Source organism: Chanodichthys erythropterus, chromosome 7 (assembly GCF_024489055.1).
Source record: "Chanodichthys erythropterus isolate Z2021 chromosome 7, ASM2448905v1, whole genome shotgun sequence".
Classification (NCBI taxonomy): Eukaryota; Metazoa; Chordata; class Actinopteri; order Cypriniformes; family Xenocyprididae; genus Chanodichthys; species Chanodichthys erythropterus.
The window spans coordinates 44266608-44288365 of NC_090227.1; the positions used below are offsets into that span (position 1 = coordinate 44266608).

Genomic DNA, 21758 nt, shown 5'->3' on the forward strand with positions numbered 1-21758 from the left:
GTGAGGCTTTTTTCAATCTGTCTTTATTTATAACCTTTATGTTAAATGTTAACCAGCATTAAATGAATGTGTGAACTATTTACAAGATTTTCTACTACAACAGAAGCGACTAAACAGAAGCAATAAAACGACTAAATACACCCCTTTCTTCCTCAGAACTTCTGTCTTGTTTTCCACTACAAATATCTAAACATTCTTAAATCAAGATACATTTACTGGAGAAGCAGAATGACTGAAGATATGACGTCTTGTTTACTGAAAGAAAAATGTATCAGCATTAATTTCAAGATAGTTTTTAAGTTTCTTTTTCTTGTTTTAAGCATAAATTCAATTTTCAGAAAATAAGACTTAATATCTTAAGTAATTTTGCTTCTCAAGTAAATGCATTATAATTTAATATTTTCTGTTCTGGAAAACATGACAAACGTACTGAGTAAGAAAGTCATTGTGTATAATGTGCACTGATGAATCATCCAAAATAAGATGTTTAACATGAGTTTGGGTCAATGACGCAAATGACGGGTCATTTTTTGGCCTTAATAATAATAAAAAACAAAGATATGACATGGCAAAGTATGTAAGGTAGTACAACTAGATCTGTTTTATTGAATCCAAAAGTTTTAATTATATTTTGCTTCATATAAAGGTATTTTAAAGATTTTGTAGTGTCAAAAGGTCATTCGGTGCAACCGCTATAAAACATGGAAAATGTTGTAATGTTTTAAAAAACTTGTACTAAATATAAAATGTTTGATTGTCCTTTTGCTAGCTAGATATCTCCTGTTAGCATTGTTTAAAAATATCGTCATTCGGTGTAACCAAAAGTGTCATTCGGTAAAACCAAAATTTTGGTTAAACCGAATGACTTTTTTGGTGACAAATTTTGTCCATCTTATAATAAATGACAAAATCAGTGTTAATTGATTATAAAAACCACATCATCTCATTGTTAACACTTAATAAAAATTCAAAATTTATTATATCTCCATTATGTTTTTTTTTTTTACTTTTAAAAACCTTATTTGTCAGTGACCCAATTACAAAAGAAATAAAGTGAATTTTGATTTTTATGTTTTAGGAAATAAACTGACAGCAAAAGGAAAAGGTCCATAATTGTTTTATTCCAGCCGACGAACAAACACAGACCATCTTCAGCATCAGAGAAACACAGTGATCTTCATCATCCTCATCACATGAACCCACTGCACACACACACACACACTCACACACACACACACACACACAGATCGTTCCATGAGAGATATGCTACCGTCACTAAATGAAGGCACAGAAATCCAGTCCGAGTAACAGTAAGGCAGATTCACAGCACTAGAACACTGGAGATGAGCTACGCTTTCATTGGTGCATCACTCGGATCCGGCTCACGTTTTTCTGCTGTTGTCATGGTGACACACCCTTCCTCTGTCACGCAAACAAACAATCAAACAAACATGGAGGTGGCAGGATGTGTCACAATTTCAGACGTGACATTCAAGAATCTTCACTCTCAAAGTCTCTGCGGCTTTATATCTGTGTGCAGATGTTTTCATAGGCAGTAAGTGAAGAGAGATTGATTGCAAATATGTGCTAGAAACACAATCCAGCAGAAGTGGAGAAAAACAGACGATGTTTGCACTGCTTTAAGACTTCACAGCTTCTCAGAAACAGCAGGTTATTTTAGTTCGATTGTCCTCAGAGACACAGATCACAGTAAACAGGAGAGTTAGGCCAGAAACGTTCTCTACGCAAGTATGCAAACTGCAGCGGGGACATACTTTACTAAACGGGGTGAACGATGGACGGGCGGCATGAATGAAAGGGTGAAATTACCCTGTTCACATCCTCATATATGTGCCATCTTGTTTTCTTTTAGTTCAAGTCTTTTCTCCTCTTCCCTGAGATGCCCAGTGGCTAAATGGAGTGACATCGTACTCAAAATTCACTGTAAAAAATGATGTATTTCTGTCTTGTTTTCCAGCACAAAAATCTAAACATTCTTAAATCAAGAAACATTTACTGGAGAAGCAGAATGACCAAAGATATTAAGTCTTGTTTTCTGAAAAATGTATCAAAATTTTATGCTTAAAAAACAACAAATCTATGCCAATAAACTTAATTCATAGGGAAAACAAGATTATTTTCCTTACACTCTAAAGGGTTCTTTATTGGCATCGATGGTTCCATGAAGAACTCTCTTTTTTAGTAATGTCTCTCAGGCATCTCTCTTTCTACAGTGTTTCTTCAAATCTCCCGCTCGATCACTCTCTCCTCCCCCATCGTGAGTTGACACGCCCCTACTGCTGATTGGCTCACTCTCCTTCCCCATCATGTGGACACGCCCCTACTGCTGATTGGCTCACTCTCCTTCCCCATCATGTGGACACGCCCCTACTGCTGATTGGCTCACTCTCCTCCCCCATCATGTGGACACACCCCTACTGCTGATTGGCTCACTCTCCTCCCACATCATGTGGACACGCCCCCTACTGCTTATTGGCTCATTCTTTCTCCACCCCCATCACGAGTGGACACGGCTCCTACTGGTGATTGGCTCATTCTCTCTCCTCCCCCATCATGAGTGGCCACACCCCCTACTGCTGATTGGCTCACTCTTCCCCATCGTGAGTTAACACGCTATCTACTGCTTATTGGCTCATTCTTTCTCCTCCCCCATCGCAAGTGGACACGCCCCCTACTGCTGATTGGCTCATTCTCTCAACTCTCTCATCATGTGTGGACACACCCCTTACTGCTGAGTGGCTCATTCTCTCTCCTCCCCCATCATGAGTGGACACACCCCTACTGCTGATTGGCTCACTCTCCTCCCCCATCATGTGGACACGCCCCCTACTGCTTATTGGCTCATTCTTTCTCCTCCCCCATCATGAGTGGACACACCCCCTACTGCTGATTGTCTCACTCTTCCCCATCGTGAGTTAACACGCCATCTACTGCTTATTGGCTCATTCTTTCTCCTCCCCCATCACGAGTGGACACGCCTCCTACTGGTGATTGGCTCACTCTCCTTCCCCATCATGTGGACACACCCCCTACTGCTGATTGGCTCACTCTCCTTCCCCATCATGTGGACACACCCCCTACTGCTGATTGGCTTACTCTTCCCCATCGTGAGTGAACACGCCTCCTACTGGTGATTGGCTCATTCTCTCTCCTCCCCATCATGTGGACACGCCCCCTACTGCTGATTGGCTCACTCTCCTTCCCCATCATGTGGACACGCCCCCTACTGCTGATTGGCTCACTCTCCTTCCCCATCATGTGGACACACCCCCTACTGCTGATTGGCTTACTCTTCCCCATCGTGAGTGAACACGCCATCTACTGCTTATTGGCTCATTCTTTCTCCTCCCCCATCATGAGTGGACACGCCCCCTACTGCTGATTGGCTCATTCTCTCAACTCCCTCATCATGTGTGGACCTTTACTGCACCTTTAATTTTGAGCAATTTTTCAGAAAATAAGACTTAAGTCATTAAGTCTCAAGTAAATGCATCTTGATTTAAGAATTTTTAGATATTTGTACTGGCAAACAAGACAAAAATACTGTCTGCATATGAAGTAGCAGGTTTTGATGAATTCTCACACCCTTTGGGGACGTTCACACAGGACACGTTCTTGTGATCCATCACCGTTGTTTTGCAGTTGTGTGCGCATGCATCAAGCAGACATCTTTGCCCATTGCATTACTGAACCTTTTAGGACGGTGTGCTAAAAATAGTCTCAACATTTTATATCTCAAAACATCTAGAGTGCATCCTGTGTTTACGTCCCTGTATGGTGCGAAGGCTTTACATGATTTAGAGGGCTCTAGAATGGATTGTAACCGCTTTGGGAACGTAGTCTCAAGTAAGAGCGTATTCAAACGTCCCTTTCTCCAGCCCCTCTAGCCCGTCGCCCCAGCTGGATGACGGCATGCTACTGTAGGGGTCCAGCAGGATCCTGAAACACCTGACGATCAACAAGCCGAGAAACACCAGCAACATCCCCACAAACGCAAACGCCGTCTTCTGCTCCAGGCTCAGAGAATAGGCCATGATGTCACTGCTGCTCATGGCCGTTAGGCTGTGGTTGTAATGAATGCTACACATGTTCCCAGACGAGCCCCGTCATCCTGCAAGCATCGATAGGTTGGGGATCAACACGGATGGATGGACGCCTGTGAAGGTAAGGGATATTTTATGGAATCAATCAGACAAGGGCACTTCATAGCTATTTGCTTATTTCCATGTTTATCTTTCTTTAGTGTGTAATGTTGCTGTTTGAGCATGAAAAAGTTCTGCAAAGTTCCAAAGTACAAAGTTCCTCCAAAGGGAGTTTCTCTCTGAAGATACGTTTACATGACAACGTACTAAAAACGGAAAAGATTTAACTTTGAATTTTTTGCGACGCCATTGTCAAAGCTACGGATCCCCGGACATGACATGCAGGAAAAAAATAGTAGGCTAAATCATGCGCACGATTTACTAATCCGTTCCCTCGGTTTACTAAAATGTGCACATCATTTACTATCTCGTTCCCTCTCGCATTTTAGTAAATTGTGCGCACAATTTCATTTTTTTCTTGCATGTCATGTGCGGCACTCCGTACAAAGCAATCCCCGTTCGCACAGATCCTGGAAAACGACTAAAAACGCTGTATTCTGCTGCCTGGCCAGTAGATGGCGATGTCACTTTGTAGAAAGAAACACTATGCTCCTTTAAACTGAACAGTAATATGCATGCGCAATTTTGTAGTTTACACAGAGATGATAACGGTATCATTTTCTTTTTGAAACCGTTTTCAAAAGTTTGCTTTTCAGGCCACCAAAATGCCATTGTCGAGTAAATGAACGGCCCAAATTAATAAGAAGTTAGTACTTTTTTTAGTTGAAAACGGTCATGTAAACGGCCCCTATATCATTGCGCACTGTTTCTAAACTCCCTGAAACGCCTCCATTGTAGTCTTGAGTATTCTTCCGGAAACAATATATTCATTTAAATAATTCATACGCAGAATAAAGGGGCGGGGCCTGGTTGAGTTAGTTAGTAGTGTGTTAAAACTAGCGGTGATTGTAAGGGGCGGGGGATTTACCAAACACGCTCGAAGTGCTTGACCATTCACAACACACTGCTCCAGCCAACCAATCAGAGCACATTGTGCTTTTCAGAAGGAGGGGCTTCATAGACACAGAAACAGAGCGTTACTGACAGACTGGGAAGAGAGGAGCTGCAACAATGGAGAATATGAGGAAAATAATCAACATTCAAGCATGAAAACCTGTTCGAGTAGAGCACAAAAATAACATCAAAATTTTGGAAAGGCCTTTTTAAATAAGACTTAAGTGCACAAATTTACGTAGGCCTATTTATTGTTTAGACATCTGTACACATTACACCAAAACAGATTTTTTGGAAAAAAGCAGAAAGAAACGCCTCTCATATAGTGCGCAATATTGAATTGAGTTCTCGTACGCGTCTTATATACGCACAAATACACAGAACATTAATCAATGTAAGGCTGAACACCGTTACTGGCAATCCTCATTCTGGCTACGTGAGATTCTCCAGCTTTGTTGTTGTTGAGCTGTTAAAGCTCCGCCCTCTTCTGGAAAGGGGCGGGAGCAGCAGCTCATTTGCATTTAAAGGGACACACAAAAACAGCGTGTTTTTGCTCACACCCAAATAGGGGCAAATTTGACAAGCTATAATAAATGATCTGTGGGGGATTTTGAGCTGAAACTTCACACACACATTCTGGAGACACCAGAGACTGATGTTACATCTTGTGAAAGGAGCGTTATAGATCCTCTTTAAGTGAACGTAAACAGTTGAGAATGAAAACGCGTATTGGATCCGTGCATTCAGTCCTAAAGTGACAGGAGCCTAATAAACCTGCTGCCGTCTGTGTCATTATCAAAGAACAAGAGAAAAAGAAAATCACCCACTGACCTTGACTGAATAACTTTTGTAACTTTAATAAGAATTAATCTATATTTCATTTCTAAAAAGAAAACTATGCAGTGCTATTTTACATTTGATTACGATTTCTGTACCTGAACTTTGTTCAGTTGTATTTATTAGTGCAATTTGTTTATTTGTTCAAATTTTAGTTTACTTATCTTTAACAATCTTTGAAATTTATATTAGTTAGTCCAGTTGTTTTTGCTGTGGTATTTTTGTTAAAACTGTAGGAAAATGTTAGTGTTTTTTAGTTTTTTTCGCTAAAATTCATACGATACCCAACCCCTTAAAGGGTGATGTGCATGTAAATATGGCCAGTGTTACGCAACACACAGCTAGAGCTGGTGTTAGAGCAGGACGTGGCTCCAGGAATTGTTTGTTGAGGAACTGCATTCATCTGATGTTTTGTTTGTATTTCCAAGAGCAAAATTATCAGTATCATTCAAGTGGACTATTACTGAAAACTTCTAACAGTAGACAGTGTTCACTGACAGCCTGGTGCATCATGGCGGGTCATTAATGCAAAAAGCACTCGCTTATATCTTAAGAAAACCAGTGGGACAAAAGCTCAGATTTTGTGGTGTGTTTGCAGACTCTCTTGTGCTCTATTAGTAACCAGCAGCACGCACCCGTCTAATCACAGGTGATATGAAATGTCTCAGCAGCACAGAACTGCAGCAGAACTCCAGCAGAATGCAGTGCAGCAAATATACTTGAGGAATATCAGGACCGATCGCTTTTGCAGAGTCAGAGATTGCAGAACGCAGGCGACATCTTTAATCGGAGCGGACACTTGAGTCAGCACACGCACGTGAACGACCTGTTGCGTTCCAGCGGCGATTCGACTGATAATCACATGTCTTTCACATGCATAACAGTTTGAGAGAGAGAGAGATGGGAAGGAGGTGGAGGTGGGTGTGGATGAGCAGCAGGTGGCTGAGGAACGACATGCATTCGAGCTCGAATCGAAAAGCATCTCACCTTCATTTCGGCTTCATTCTGCCAGACCTGGTCAGTCTGTTATTCCTGCGGTTGCTGTCGCTCCCCTCATCACTGCAGAAGCGGGAGTTCCGCTGGCTCGGAGGGAGTGAGAGGCAGCGGCGCGCAGACAACGCTCTGCCTGCAGCCGCCTGCGCTTCCTGCGCTCTGTGTGTACCTGCAAACACTCTCTCTCTCTCTCTCTCTCTCAGATCAGCAACCACTTGTTAGTCTCAGCTGGTGATGCTGTCTCTTGATTCTTGCTCCTGCATGTCAGGTCTGTGAACGCTCCCTCTGAAATGTGACGGCTGGCGTTCCCAGCAGGCTGTTGTGCCTCGAGACGAGAGCGCAGAGGTGGGCTGGCGCTTTCTGTGTGTCAACTCAATTAGACCTTGTTCTTAAAGCATCATTAGATGCTCCAGCATGACTGATGCGGCTCTGCGTGCTTTTAAAGGCACAGCGACGCCCTTTAACCCAACATGCCACCAGCATCACCGATTTTTTAGATTATGCGAATATGTGAGTGCAGTGCAAAACTCGGCACCGATTCCAATGTGTTGTGGGTGGTTACTAGGGCGTTGCTAGGGTGTAGTGGGTAGTCATGAGAGAGTTTGGAGTGTGTTGCTAGGGCAGGGGTTTTTAAACTGGGGAAATTTGCTGCAACAAATGTAAAAATAAATAAATAATAAAACATAAGATTGAACTAAATGCATTTTTAAAAAAAGGATTAAAATAAAAAAAACATTAAAAATAATTAATTAATACAAAGTGACTTATACAAATAAAAAATTATTAAATAAATAAAACATTTGATTAAAATAATAAATAAGAGAAATGTATCTAAATAAATCATAAATCAAGATTAAACTAAATAAATACATTATTAAAATAAAACATTTGATTAAAAATATATAAATTAATTAGGCTAATAACTTAAAAAACAATTTAAAATAAGATTAAACCAAATAAATAAAAATGATTAAAAATAATAAAACATTTGATTAAAATAATAAATAAGACAAATTGATCTTAATAACAAAAATAAGATTAAATAAAAAAAATATATAAAATAAAGCATTTGGTTAAAAAAATAAATAATAAACATTAAAAAAACAATAAAATAAGAATAAACAAAATAAATACAAAAAAATAATAAAATTGATTAAAATAATAAGACAAGTTGATCTTAATAACAAAAATAAGATGATTAAAATTTTGATTAAAATAAATAAGAGAAACTGTTTTTAATAAATAAATAATACATCTAACAGTGAGCAGGAAAAAGTAATAACGTAATAGAAGCTAAATGTAATATTTTACACATTTTTAATATTAATATTATATCACAGTATTCGGTCTTTAAACATGAAAATTTGCCTTTTAAGTTGATGGCGGTCAAACGAGGATAACCTGTGGGATTTTTAAAATTTTTTTATGTGATTCACTCTATTGTCATTATAAAAGTAGTTTATTGCACAGTAGTATCATAATGACTTACATTTATTCATTTAGCAGACGCTTTTATATGAAGCGACTTCGAGGAACACAACAAATGATTCATCTTAAAGAGGCAATAAACATGTGAAGTGCTGGAAAGTGGATTATTGATCTTGATCTTGTGCAATTTAAAGTCACCATGAAATCAACATTGACATTTTTTTTTTTTTTATGTAATAGGCTATTCAAATTTGTGCTCATCATCATTATTGTGTTAAATTCATGTTTCTCGTAATCTTGAATCAGAATATCTTCTCCTCCCTCTTGCAGCATCTCTTCTCTGATGACGAGGGCGGGGCAACCTGTCACTCACATGAGATCCACCAATAGCAAACCACAACCATCCAACAGGTATGTATAAAGCGCTATAGCTTGACTTTGAAAACTAGAAAATGAGGTCAGAATAGATATATTTACAGATTATGAACATTTTTCAGTTTAAGTTTTAGTTTAGTAGTTTTGATAGATAGATACTCTGTGGTTGCTAAGGTGTTGCTTTGCAGTTATTCTGGGTGGTTGCTAGGTTGTTGCTATGTGGTTGCTAAGGTATTCTGTGTGGTTGCTAGGGTGTTGCTATGCGGTTGCTAGGGTAATCGGGTGGTTGCTAAGGTGTTGCTATGTAATCATCCAACAGTTATGTATAAAGCACAATAGCTTGACATTGAAAACTAGATAATAAGGTTAAATCAGAATAGATATATTTACAGATTATGAGCAGTATTATGGATAAAATGAACAAATAGGAAAGATTCCCTTGAAGATTGTAAATGTTTTCATTGTTTTGTTGTTGCTGGAGGCACAAGATTATCCAGATAATATTTTAGTGGAAAATAAACAATATTTAGGTGCAGCACATGGAAATTGTATTGTATCAGAAACTACCCAGGAAAATCCTCGGCTCTTTCAAACGCCATTTTACTCTCGCGATAACTGAGCGCGGACGCGCGCTTGAGAGCGAGCAGCAGTGATGGCGGACGCGGAGCTGGCGCTGGATCTGACTGACAACAAGCAAGAAGAATCAGGCGATTCTCAGGCTGACGAGGGAGAACCGGAGCCCCAGCAGACACAGGAGAACACAAATGGCGTTAAAACGTAATTTTAAACCCCTTTAAATCACAAATCCTGCTTGTTGTTCCGTCTGTCACGCGCGTGTTGTTTGCGCGGCCTGCGCGCGTTCACAGAGATAAAGAAACGCGTTTGTTTTATCCTCAAGATCAGTTTCTGTTCGTCATGCATGTATCTGAAGATAATTCCTCTATTTTTCCGTCCCTCTCAGCTCCTATTTCTGTGTCGTTTGTTTGTTTTGTGGCGCTGCGTTCATTAGTGGCGCGCGCCAATCAGAGCTGTAACCCATAGCAACCGCCCCCATGATGAGCGACGGACCATCAACATCGCGAATTTAGCAAAGATTTTAATATTTTCATTTTTAATATACATTTATAACGCTATATTCTGTGTTAATTTACCTTGGCAGTAACCGTTAAATGACAAAAAAATAATTAACGCTGCTGTGAGGGAATTTCTATATATTTCCTTTTTACTGATATAGTCGATCTCTTTATATATATTTTTTCATCTTTTGGAAAATCGTGGATTGTTTCATTTGCTATTGGAGCAAGTGGTAATTTAAAAAAAAAAAAAAAAAAAAAAAATATATATATATATATTTGCTGCAGTTTCCCAATCGCCCCGTGCAGAAATTTACCCAACTATGATAACTTCGACTTTTGAGAATCTTGGAAATGTGAAAGGGTGAAATTTTTTTTCCCATTTAGTTTTTGTTAAAGTCTCTATAAAATCAAAATGGATAATTCTTGTTGTTTTTTTTGTTTTGTTTTTTTATATTGCAGCAAACGACAAACATCAATCAATTACCCTCACACAAAATCAAGCCCCGCCCTACTTTTGTTCTTGTTTGAGAAGCAGTTTCACTTGGATATACAATAGAGGAGAAAATACTAGCATCTTTTGTTCAGGAAAGCGTTGTTTATAAAAAATATTTTTATGTAGTGTTTTATAAAAAAAAATTGAAAATTAATTTGAACGTTTTTTACCAACGGTAAATATCCAGTGTGTGTATATATATGCGATTAAGAACAAATATTTTACAGGTTAAATACTTAAACATTTTTAAACTTTTGGATCAAAATTAAAAAGTAAAAATGAATTATGATGAAGTTGTTGTGAGTTTGAGAACTTCAAAAATATTTTTCCACTAAATTTATTGCTATGATGCTTTTCCGTGAATTCGCTAATGACACGTAATTTAAGGATAATAACTATATAACGATAAAGATATAGTTTTATAAACCGTTATAAATAATAATAACTATCACTGGAATCACTTTCAGAGCGAATGATAAACATTGACATTAGGGCTGCACGATTTATCGCACGATACGAAAAATGACATTGAAATTAAACGCGATTCTTTGTGGGATTTTTTTACTTTTTTTTTTATTTTTTTTTTATGCGCAGCTTGTCAATGAAATATGGCTCCAAATGCTAATCCATCTGAAAGCGGTGCGAGTTTGAGTTGTTTATAATGTACATTTGGATAAGCAACACGTGTCAAGACATGAAGCATTTATTAACATCTTGTCCAACAGAAGACAACATTCAATAACATGTATTAACTCCAAATTCACTTCATAACGACAGTTGAGCGTCCTTCTGTGAGATGTGGCTTCTCTTTATCTTCATCTTCTGTTTATTCAGCTACACCAATAGTATGATGCCCATAGGGATTTCCCGGAATGACGCGCGTTATCTACTTCTGCGGCAGGGCATATTTGGAGTTTCTGCGCGAGAGAGCGCCCTCTGGCGTTCAGATGGAGAAGCATTTACAACTGATCACAGAGCTGTACAGCTCCGACAAGCTGCGCATAAAATAATCGCAGCCTTTGCCAAATCGCATGTGATTAAAAATTACAATTATCGTTCTAGAAACGAACGGGCCGTTAGTTGTGTAGTTGAATTGCTTTGTACTATCCGATGTGTGTCATTTTTGTGGAAGTTCACTGCGTTTCCTCTGTGTCCCTGCAGCGACGCCGAGGAGAAGCCGGAGCCCAAAGAGAAGAGCTCCGGGGGCCGAAAGTCGCACCGCTACCATCCCTACAAAGAGCGTCACGGCGGCGGCGGCGGAGACAAGAAGGCCGCCCACAGGAACCGGGTGTTCATTAGCAATATCCCTTATGATATGAAGTGGCAGGCAATTAAAGATCTAATGCGCGAGAAAGGTAACCCACGCAGAGGGCGCAGCGTCACCGTCCCGTCCTCTCCCTCTCTCGTATCTGTCATGTAGCGGAGTGTAAAGAATGAGCGTTTTCCCTCTTCTCCGGGCGGGAAGTTGAACGCTGTTCTGGCTGGTGTGAATACATATTTTGACTCTAGGCTATTCTGGTATTTGCTGTAGTCATTCACTGTAGCTTGATCTGAAGGATTGTACAGGTGGGTGGTCAAACCTGTGATTTTTCTACATCTTTAGCATTCAATGAATGTAGCGGTAGAGCTGCCTGGTTGGAGGCGCCGCTCGTGAGGAGCGGGCCGCAGGGTTCAGGTGTATGTGTTCCTGTAGCGTTGTACCCAGGGCGACCCACTGGTGATTTAAATGCCTTGTTCTCTGTGGTATTTTCCCTTTGTATGTCTCATGTAGTTGGTGAGGTTACATACGTGGAACTCTTTAAGGATGGAGAAGGAAAGTCAAGGGTAAGTGTTGGCGAATCTGCGAGGTTAAAATCGCATTTGGTTCTGCCGGTAGAGCCGATTATACTGTTGTACCTTTGACCTTGGGATGGATGGTGTGTTGATGTTACAGTAAAGACCATTATGATGATGATTTGGATGTCCTTTAAATTGGTGGTGACCCGTTTGGCTGGGGTCCATCTGTCTCACATCTGATGATTGCTTAGGTGTTTTTGATTTGGAATTAAGATCACGCCAACTGACCTTACGAGAGTCATCTGTCAGGTGTCTTTCCTTAAACCCCTTCATCCATCTGTCCGTTTGATCCGTTCTCTCTCCCGTAACAAGACCCAGTTTCATTTGCCCCCTCCTCCCGAGTTCATTTGCTTTCATTTGTCCATCTCACTGTAGCCACGTCCAAATGAAATGTTCAAAACGAGCTCATTAGACGCTCTCGTATGTTCATGAGCATGTGTTGTAATTGATCTCTCTAAAGCACTAATGATGTGAGTTGTTGAAGTTGAGGTGATTCTGATGATGTTATTTCTTCTCCTCCTCCTCCTCCTCCTCCTCTTCCTCATGGGACGTGCACCTGCAGGGCTGTGGGTAAGAACCGCTTCACAACACGTCAAGACACCAGAGCCATTCATTCAGCTTTTGAGCATTCATGCAAATGTTTTTATCTGGAGCGATTCCCTGGGAATCGAACCCATAACCTTGCTGTTGCAAGCACATTGATATACTGTTTGTGCTACAGTACATTATTTTTATACAGTGAATACTTAACTATTTAGCTTATATAAATAAAGTAACAGTTAAATGAAGTAAATATGCAATGAATGTTGCCTTCAAGAGTTTCTTTACGGCCGTATCAAGTGTTAAAGTAGGAATTATTATTTTTTCATTTAATTATATTTTCCCAAACATTTAAAAATTGTAAAGGTACTTAAATTGTTGTATAGGAAGTAATTATTATACATTTTATGTATATTTTTTTTCAAGCATTGAAAAAAGTAGAAACTATTATTTTTGTATTATTATATTTTCCAAATATTATAACTGCGAAATGAAGGTACTGAACCCTTATATTTGCTAAAATTAAAAAACAAAAGTTTTCTTTCTCCAAATGACATGAAACTTCGTACAGTTGTTAACACTTTCTAGATTTACGAATAAAAATTTTAAAAAAGGAGCGATATCTTGTTTTTATGTTAGTGTATAAAAAAGGTCTTTGGGTTCTCCAGGCAACAAAATGTAATTTTGTAACAAAATAATTGTTTTTTAAAAAACAAATGTAATTTTACTCTGTTTATTAATGTTTTTACTTCATATTTGTGCAGTTTTTGGAGGATTTATCATATTTTTTAAATTTATATAAATAAATACATATTTTTTAAATAGGTTTTTATACAAAAACAGCTTTTTATGTAAAATTCACTTTATAAAAGAGCCACATTTCTAACTTTCATTCATGGGGATCACATGGATAATTTGACATGGTTTAGTGTGAGATTTTTGCCCATCTTTTGGAAAATGCAGTTTTAAAAAAGTAAAAAATTATCACTTTATCCAGTAGATGCTGCAGAGCTCCACTATTTGCTGTTTGACTGACTGAAAGACTCTTTACACAAGTATTTTCAGTTGGATTTATATCTAAATATTATGAAATCACAATTATGACAATAAAATTACTTTTTGTCAAAGTTTAACATTTTTTTTGTACTGAGATTGATTGATTTTGAGTATGAATTTTGTCCATTGTCTAAGTGGGTTCTCATCATAATGTAACAATATTGAAAAAATGTTTTTTTTCATTACAAAAAAATAATAAACTTTGACAAAAAGTAATTTTTATTGAGCATCTACTGGATAAAGTGATATTTTTTTTACTTTTAAAACTGCATTTTCCAAAAGATGGGCAAAAATCTCACACTAAACCATGTCAAATTATCCATGTGATCCCCATGAGTGAAAGTTAGAAAAGTGGGTCTTTTATAAAGTGAATTTTACATAAAAAGCTGTTTTTGTATAAAAACCTATTTTATCATATAAAAATATGATAAACCATTTGAAAACTCCACAAATGTGGTGTAAAAACATTAATAAACAGAGTAAAATGACATTTTGTTGCCTGAGGTCTCTGGCGAACCCAAAGACCCTGAGTGTACTTGCCAAACGAAGACCGCACAAGGGTTGAATTGTTCTAAAAGCAGTAAGAAATTGCTATTTATATTTTTCCAAGCATTGAATAAAATAATCAACCATGAACTGAAGGTACTGAAATTGAATTGGGTAAATATTTGTTAAAATAAAGTAAAAATAAATAAATTAAAACAATATAATGTTGCCTTAATATCTTCAGGTATATGAAAGCAGCATCAAGTATTCAAATAGAAATTATTATTATTATTATTATTATTATTTATATTTTCCCAAACTTTTAAAAAGATAATCAGCTGTGAAATAAAGCTACTTAAATCATTTTAGAAGCAGTATAAAATTATTTATATTTTTCAAAGCATTATACAAGTAATCAACTATTTAAAATATCCAAATAAATAAAGTAATGTTTAAAAAAAAGTAAATAAGAATAAATTAAAATGATGGAATGTTGCCAGCAAGATGTTCTTCAGGTATATGAAAGCAGCATCAAATACACAAATAGAAATTATTATTATTTAAATAACTCTAAAGGTAATCATCTGTGAAATGAAGCTACTTAAATGGTTTTATAAGCAGGAAGAAATTGGTATTATTCATATTTTTCCAAGCATTGTAAAAGTAATCATCTATGAAATAAAGCTACTTAAATGGTTTTGTATTATAAGTAGTACAGATTGAATGTCAGCATGTTTAGCATCACTAGTTCACTCACACAGCTGTACGTGTCCTGACCGCTGCTCGTCTCTTTCAGTGTGGTTGAGTTCAAAGATGAAGAGTTTGTGAAGAAAGCCATTGAAGTCATGAGCAAACATGATCTGAACGGACGACCGCTGAACATTAAGGAGGTAGAGATCTCTTCATCCCGCTGTGTGCTGTCCATCCAGTGTGTGTTTGTCCAGACAGCGTGTGACGTGTGTCGGCCTGTTTTAGGATCCGGACGGCGATCATGCGCGGCGCGTCCTGCAGAGATCGGGACGGATGTACGGAGGGGGTCGAGGGCAGGACGGCGGCCCGTCCGGGATGAACGTCCCTCCCTCCATCGCCAACAATCCCAACATTCCTCCTGAGATCATCAGCGCGCTGCAGGCCGGACGTCTGGGAACCACAGTGTTCGTCGCCAACGTGAGTCAGTCACTGCTTTGACGTGTCACTGCGGTTCAAGTAGAAATGAATGGGTTTTTTTGGAATTTTCCAAAAGTTTTCACAGAGTAGCAGTAGTAAATTTTTATTTTAATTCATAGTAGGTGTGTGATCTTAAGCACACGTTCATTCAACTTCTGATTCACGTGTGTTTTCTTGTTTATGTTTGCCGCAGCTGGACTTTAAGGTGGGCTGGAAGAAGCTGAAGGAGGTGTTCGGTATGGCGGGGACGGTGAGGAGGGCGGACGTGAAAGAAGACAAAGACGGGAAGAGCCGAGGGATGGGGACGGTCACCTTTGAGCAGCCGCTGGAGGCCGTTCAAGCCATTTGTATCCTCTGGACCAAAACCTGCTGATCCAAAAGAAAATTCAATTACTTTTATTTATGTGGTGTTTAAAAAAATCCCACTCAGTCATGCTGCGGTACTGAATATAAACACACAGCCACACTGAGAAACAAACCCTTAACCAGGGAAAAGCGGAATACGGAAAAGTATTGATTGCAAAAATAGTAGATCTGCACGATTAATCGTTAAAAGATCTTGATTCAAACACCCACTCGATCTTATTCCCGAATGACAGTGATTCGTCTCTGTCTATTAAACCTTTGACTACAATCACGGCGAACATTCAGATCAGAGTTGTCATTCTGAAACAAGCTGGTCTTTTCAAGCTCACAGTATCATTATTTCTGTCTTACAATCATTCAAATCATCACAGAAGTACTGGAATAAAAGTTTATAGTTCAGATATAAACACGGATGTCTATGATAGCGATCAAAATAGAGTAAATCACCTTTCAAAAGTAACTTGATGCTTCAAATAAAGATTGTATCAATTACATCATTACATCAGTAGGTGGCGACAAGTGACTATTAAAAATATATCTGTCATTGAATCATTCATTCAAGAGATTCGTTCAAAAATGCTGATTCATCCAGAAATAGGATTGTTTGAGATGCATTGGTGTGCGCAGACCGATTGGCGCATGACATCAAAGTACTAAAAGAATGATTCAAAAGCTATCCAATCGCTCTCATGGTACTTTGATACACCGATCAGTCTGCGCAGCGCCGATGTATCTCGAATGATCCTACTTTGAGTGAGTCATTGAATCATTCACTCGAGATTTGTTCAAAAACACTGATTCATCCAGTAATGAAACAAGTGAAGTCATTGAATCATTCACTCAACCCTTTTTTTTTTTTTTTTTTTTTTAAAACATTCAAATTATTTAGGTTAGATATTTTAATTACACTGCAGCATTTAACATTTTGTCAGATCCGCTAGTAAATGATGTTATTTTGTTTAGTTGTCTATTCAGAAACATCGGAGAATCATGATCTCCATTTTGAACAAAAAAAAATTGTGATTCTCAATTTATCCAGAATCGTGCAGCTCTAAAAATAGTTTAGTCAAATTAAGGAAAGACCCTACAGATGTTTGAACAAATCAATATCTCCAGACATTTGTTTCATTGTACAAGTTTTCTGAAATGTAATTTTTAAATATTCAAATGAGGCATTATCTAATTAATCATAAATACAGAAAATACTCTCAAAAGACTGAAAACAAATACATTTTCAGCATGTTCTCAGGAATAAAATCAGGTGAATCATATATGAACAACCCTTCAGAATATAGATATGAATAAAACTGTAAAGTTTGGTGTGTGAAGCTGCTGAAGTGGAGATTTCTGACTCAAACTCACCGCCTTTAAAGATTGAGATTGAAATCTACAGACGCAAATGGATCAAGTGAAGGAAAATAAACACTAGGCTGAAAGAAGACATGCTATAGAAGCAAAATACAAAAACTGACCAGTGCATGAGGGGAAAAAAACAGTTTTGCCTGTAGTGTCTTGCTCTAAAATATATAATTTTGTGCTGTATTTTTAATCTTATTACAGCATCACATCATTGCCAAGTTAGTCTGATTCTATTGGAGTTATTTGTGAGTTTTTGTTGTAAATCTTCCTTCACTCCCGCTCTCAGCCATGTTCAACGGTCAGATGCTGTTTGACAGACAGATGCATGTGAAAATGGTGAGACTTTGTGTTCGTTCTTGTACGGCTTGAATGTGTTTATGAATCACAGCTTTCATTCATGAGTTTGTTTTATTGTAGGATGATAAATCACTTCCTCCAGATGACGTCCGGCCAGCAGAGAAACCGCCACAGTTACCCAGTAAGCAATTTCTGTGCTTGTTTGAGATCAGTCTTATTTTACACGTTTGTGTGTGTGTGTGTCTTTATGTATATTTAAGTGTGTAATTCTATATGTTTGTGATGTGTGTTGCAGGAGGTCTGGGCGGCATCGGTATGGGTTTGGGTCCCGGCGGGCAGCCAATCAACGCCAACCGTCTCAGTGGAGGGGGCGTGGCCTCCATGGGACCTGGAGGTGTGTTCATGTTTGCTTAATTATTTATGTAACGTTATTTGGCACATGATGCGATTGATAATGTAATGAAGGACTGATTGATCCCGCAGGGATGGACGGGCCGGGATGCAGCAGCATGAACCGCATGAGTGGTGAGACGTCATGTTCATCTGAAGCAGATTGTGATCATCTGTGAGGAAGCTCATCTGTGTGTGTGTGTGTAGGGATGGGCGGAGGGTTTTCCAACATGGACTGCATGGGCGGAATGGGAGGATTCGGTGGCAGAGACATGGGACCCATGGGCCGAATGGGAGGTAAAACATCATTGCGTCGAACTGTCCATCTGTTAGAGCTGCACGATATTGGGAAAAATTGACCAGTTCAATATGAAATTGTGTATTTGTATCATTTTCTTGTGATGTACATAAAAAGCACTGCATCATGGGATGCATGTGTGTGGCTTGTTGATATATCGTGCAGCCCTGCTCTCTGTCTCACGCTCGAGTTTGTGCAGATATGTATCGCTCTGGAATGGCAGGGATGGACAGAGACTTTGGCAGAAGTGACCTGGGAATGAGCCGCCCATTCGGAGACTCGTTTGGAGGTGAACTGTGTGTGTGTGTGTGTGTGTGTGTGTGTGTGTGTGTGTGTGTGTGTGTGTGTGTGTGTGAGTTCACACTTGAGCTGATGGTGACGCTGACGGCCTGTTCTCCTTTCCATCAGGTGGAGGATATGCAGGAATGGGGAATGCTGGGATGGGACCCATGGGCTCTGGATTAGGTTACCCATCAACATAAAATTCATTTTGATTGACAAACCAAATTAACACTGGTTCACTGCATTAATAAATGCTGTAGAAGTGTCTTTCATTGTTAATTCTAATTCATATTTAACTTTTAGTTATAAATTATTAAAATCAAAAGTTAATATTATCTGTTAATATTATGTAATGGACCAGTGGCCGGTTGAATGAACTGCACAGACTAGTTTTAAAAGTTAGCCACCTTTAATTAATGATCTTGCATTTTATTAGTACTTACACTTTATGTAAGTACTAATAAACCTGAATTTAATCAGAATTAACCTGAGAGCCGTGTGTGTGTGTGTGTGTGTGTTTCAGGAGGAGGAGGAGGAATGATGAATATGGGAATGGACCGCATGAATTCTGGCTTTGATCGAATGGCCGGAAACATGGACATGGGGCGTGGCTTCGGCCAGTACGGAGGAGGCTCGGGTCACATGGGTGGAATGAGTGACCGGGGGGCGGGGTCAAAGGGCGGATGCCAGATCTTTGTGAGAAACGTATGTATGAACATGACTGAGTGTGTGTGTGTGTGTCACTGACGTGTGTTTGATGAGAATCATTTTGTCCGCAGCTCTCGTATGATCTGACCTGGCAGAAGCTCAAGGAGAAGTTCAGCCACTGCGGTACGTGTGTTCCTCACTGCTGTAAATCTCACTGCTTTTCGCTTTTATTGAACTGAATGTTGATTAGGTTTAAGAGAAAATAACATATGCAAAAATATACATCAATATTATAAGGGAAAAAGCAAGAGTGTGAAAAGTGATGTTAAACAGCAGCTCACAGCAGAGAGAATGAGAACAAAACAGCTGGAAGAAAATAAAATAAATAAATGCAAAAATTATAATAATGATAAATAAAAAATATAAACATTTTAGTACAATTTTTGGATGTACAGTACAGTCAAAAAGTTTGGAACCACTAAGATTTTTAATGTTTTTAAAAGAAGTTTCGTCTGCTCACCAAGGCTACATTTATTTAATTAAAAATACAGTAAAAACAGTAATATTGTGAAATATTATTACAATTTAAAATAACTGTGTACTATTTAAATATATTTGACAAAGTAATTTATTCATGTGATCAAAGCTGAATTTTCAGCATCATTACTCCAGTCTTCAGTGTCACATGATCCTTCACAAATCATTCTAATATGATGATCTGCTGCTCAAGAAACATTTATGATTATTTTCAATGTTGAAAACAGTTGTGTACTTTTTTTTTCAGGATTCCTTGATGAATAGAAAGTTCAAAAGAACAGCATTTATCTGAAATACAAAGCTTCTGTAGCATTATACACTACCGTTCAAAAGTTTGGGGTCAGTAAGATTTTTTATTTTTATTTTTTTGAAAAGAAATTAAAGAAATTAATACTTTTATTCAGCAAGGATGCATTAAATCAATCAAAAGTGGCAGTAAAGACATTTATAATGTTACAAAAGATTAGATTTCAGATAAATGCTGTTCTTTTGAACTTTCTATTCATCAAATAATCCTGAAAAAAAATATTGTACACAAATATTTTCTTCTTGAGCAGCACTTTATTCTTGAGCAGCAGATCATCATATCAGAATGATTTCTGAAGGATCATGTGACACTGAAGACTGGTGTAATGATGCTGAAAATTCAGCTTTGATCACAGGAATAAATTACTTTGTGAAATATATTCAAATAGAAAACAGTTATTTTAAATTGTAATAATATTTCACAATATTACTGTTTTTACTGTATTTTTAATTAAATTAATGTAGCCTTGGTGAGCAGACGAAACTTCTTTAAAAACATTAAAAATCTTAGTGGTTCCAAACTTTTGGACTGTACTGTATATTTAAAGATAAAATATATATAAAAAAATGAAATAAACCCAATAAATATTTAATTTATTATAATTGTATTATATACTTTATTATAATGTACTTTATCAATTTTTATTTGTATTTTGTGTGTGTATATTTTAAACAAATAAAATTAGTTTAAAAATATAATAACCTTCCATAATTTTGTTTCTGGTACAGTATTTTATTTAAATTCATTACAAACGTAAGAATGTAACGTGACACTGTCGTCTTCAGGTCAGGTGATGTATGCTGAAATAAAGATGGAGAACGGTAAATCCAAAGGATGCGGGACGGTGCGCTTCGACTCTCCCGAGAGCGCTGAGAAAGCCTGCAGAATGATGAACGGAACTAAGATCAACGGACGAGAGGTCGATGTTCGCATCGACCGCAACGCTTAACTCCCTCTCACACGTCACCGCCCGCCTCTGTTTTGTTTTAAAAACATAATGACTGTCATATCTGAACAATCTCAACAGCCGCTTCAAACTTTTAATGTGCTAGTGCCCGCTTTTCTCTTTTCTTTTCTTTTTTTTTTTTTGTAATCATTAGTGGGGCGTTTGTCTCTTACTAAATTTTAAAAAATAAAAAGCTGGCTGTTGTAAATTGTGTCTGGCTCTGAGTTTGTCTAATGCAGAGATCTCCGTTCTCAGTCCAGTGAAATTCTTAACTTCTGTCTTCCAAATCTTCTGTTTTCCCAAAAGTACTTCTTAGGAATGTTCTTGAGACAAAACTTGTTCAAAATCTTGAGGAAAAAAATCTTCAGTAACACATCAGTAAATCACGTTAATAAGAAATGCCACTAATTGACCTCTCAAATCTTCACTTCTGTACTTAAAAAGAGTGTTTTATGCATCATAGTATTTTTTTACATTTTTTTTTTTTATTGTAATACAGCATTACAGTAATAAGAATCTGGTAACAAAAAGCCAAGTGTCTGGATGAATGATCTGAGGTAGATGATGAATGTCAGAGTGTTGAAGTTCATGACCGAGACGAGTGATTCTGTAACGACAAACATGATAAAACCAACATACTGAGGAAATAAATTAGGTACAATCAACAATCTTTGGCATTCAGATTTCTAAACTAATTTTAAGCAATTTCCTATCGTAAGTCTTATTACAATGGTAAACTGATTTTTCCAAATAACTAATTTTATTGCAATGTTGACCAAAATCCCTGAGCAATAAAGTTTTAGAAACTAAATCAACTCTCAACATGGAAAAATTTGTTCATTACAAGATTGAGCTGTTCAGTGATTTGCTCCAGTTGAAAACATAAACGTAACGATGACGTTTACTACACTGCAGAAAATGTTT

The 21758-nt window shown here is 37.8% G+C and overlaps 2 protein-coding genes across 2 annotated transcripts; one reads left to right on the forward strand and one right to left on the reverse strand.

Moving 5' to 3' along the window:
- Positions 1-3863: 3863 nt before the first annotated feature.
- Positions 3864-4109, reverse strand: ctxn2 (cortexin 2). The gene has a single exon (XM_067389501.1). It carries the CDS (start codon positions 4107-4109, stop codon positions 3864-3866), a length of 246 nt encoding a protein of 81 aa, XP_067245602.1.
- A 5249-nt stretch (positions 4110-9358) lies between these two features.
- Positions 9359-21644, forward strand: myef2 (myelin expression factor 2). Its single transcript, XM_067390685.1, has 17 exons — positions 9359-9527; positions 11481-11674; positions 12091-12143; positions 12718-12725; positions 15034-15127; positions 15213-15404; positions 15598-15751; positions 17416-17465; positions 17547-17607; positions 17722-17820; positions 17910-17951; positions 18024-18113; positions 18314-18403; positions 18523-18579; positions 18920-19101; positions 19176-19227; positions 20674-21644. The coding sequence occupies exons 1-17, from the start codon at positions 9403-9405 to the stop codon at positions 20835-20837; spliced, it is 1707 nt and encodes a 568-aa protein (XP_067246786.1). The 5' UTR covers positions 9359-9402; the 3' UTR covers positions 20838-21644.
- The last annotated feature ends 114 nt before the right edge of the window (positions 21645-21758 follow it).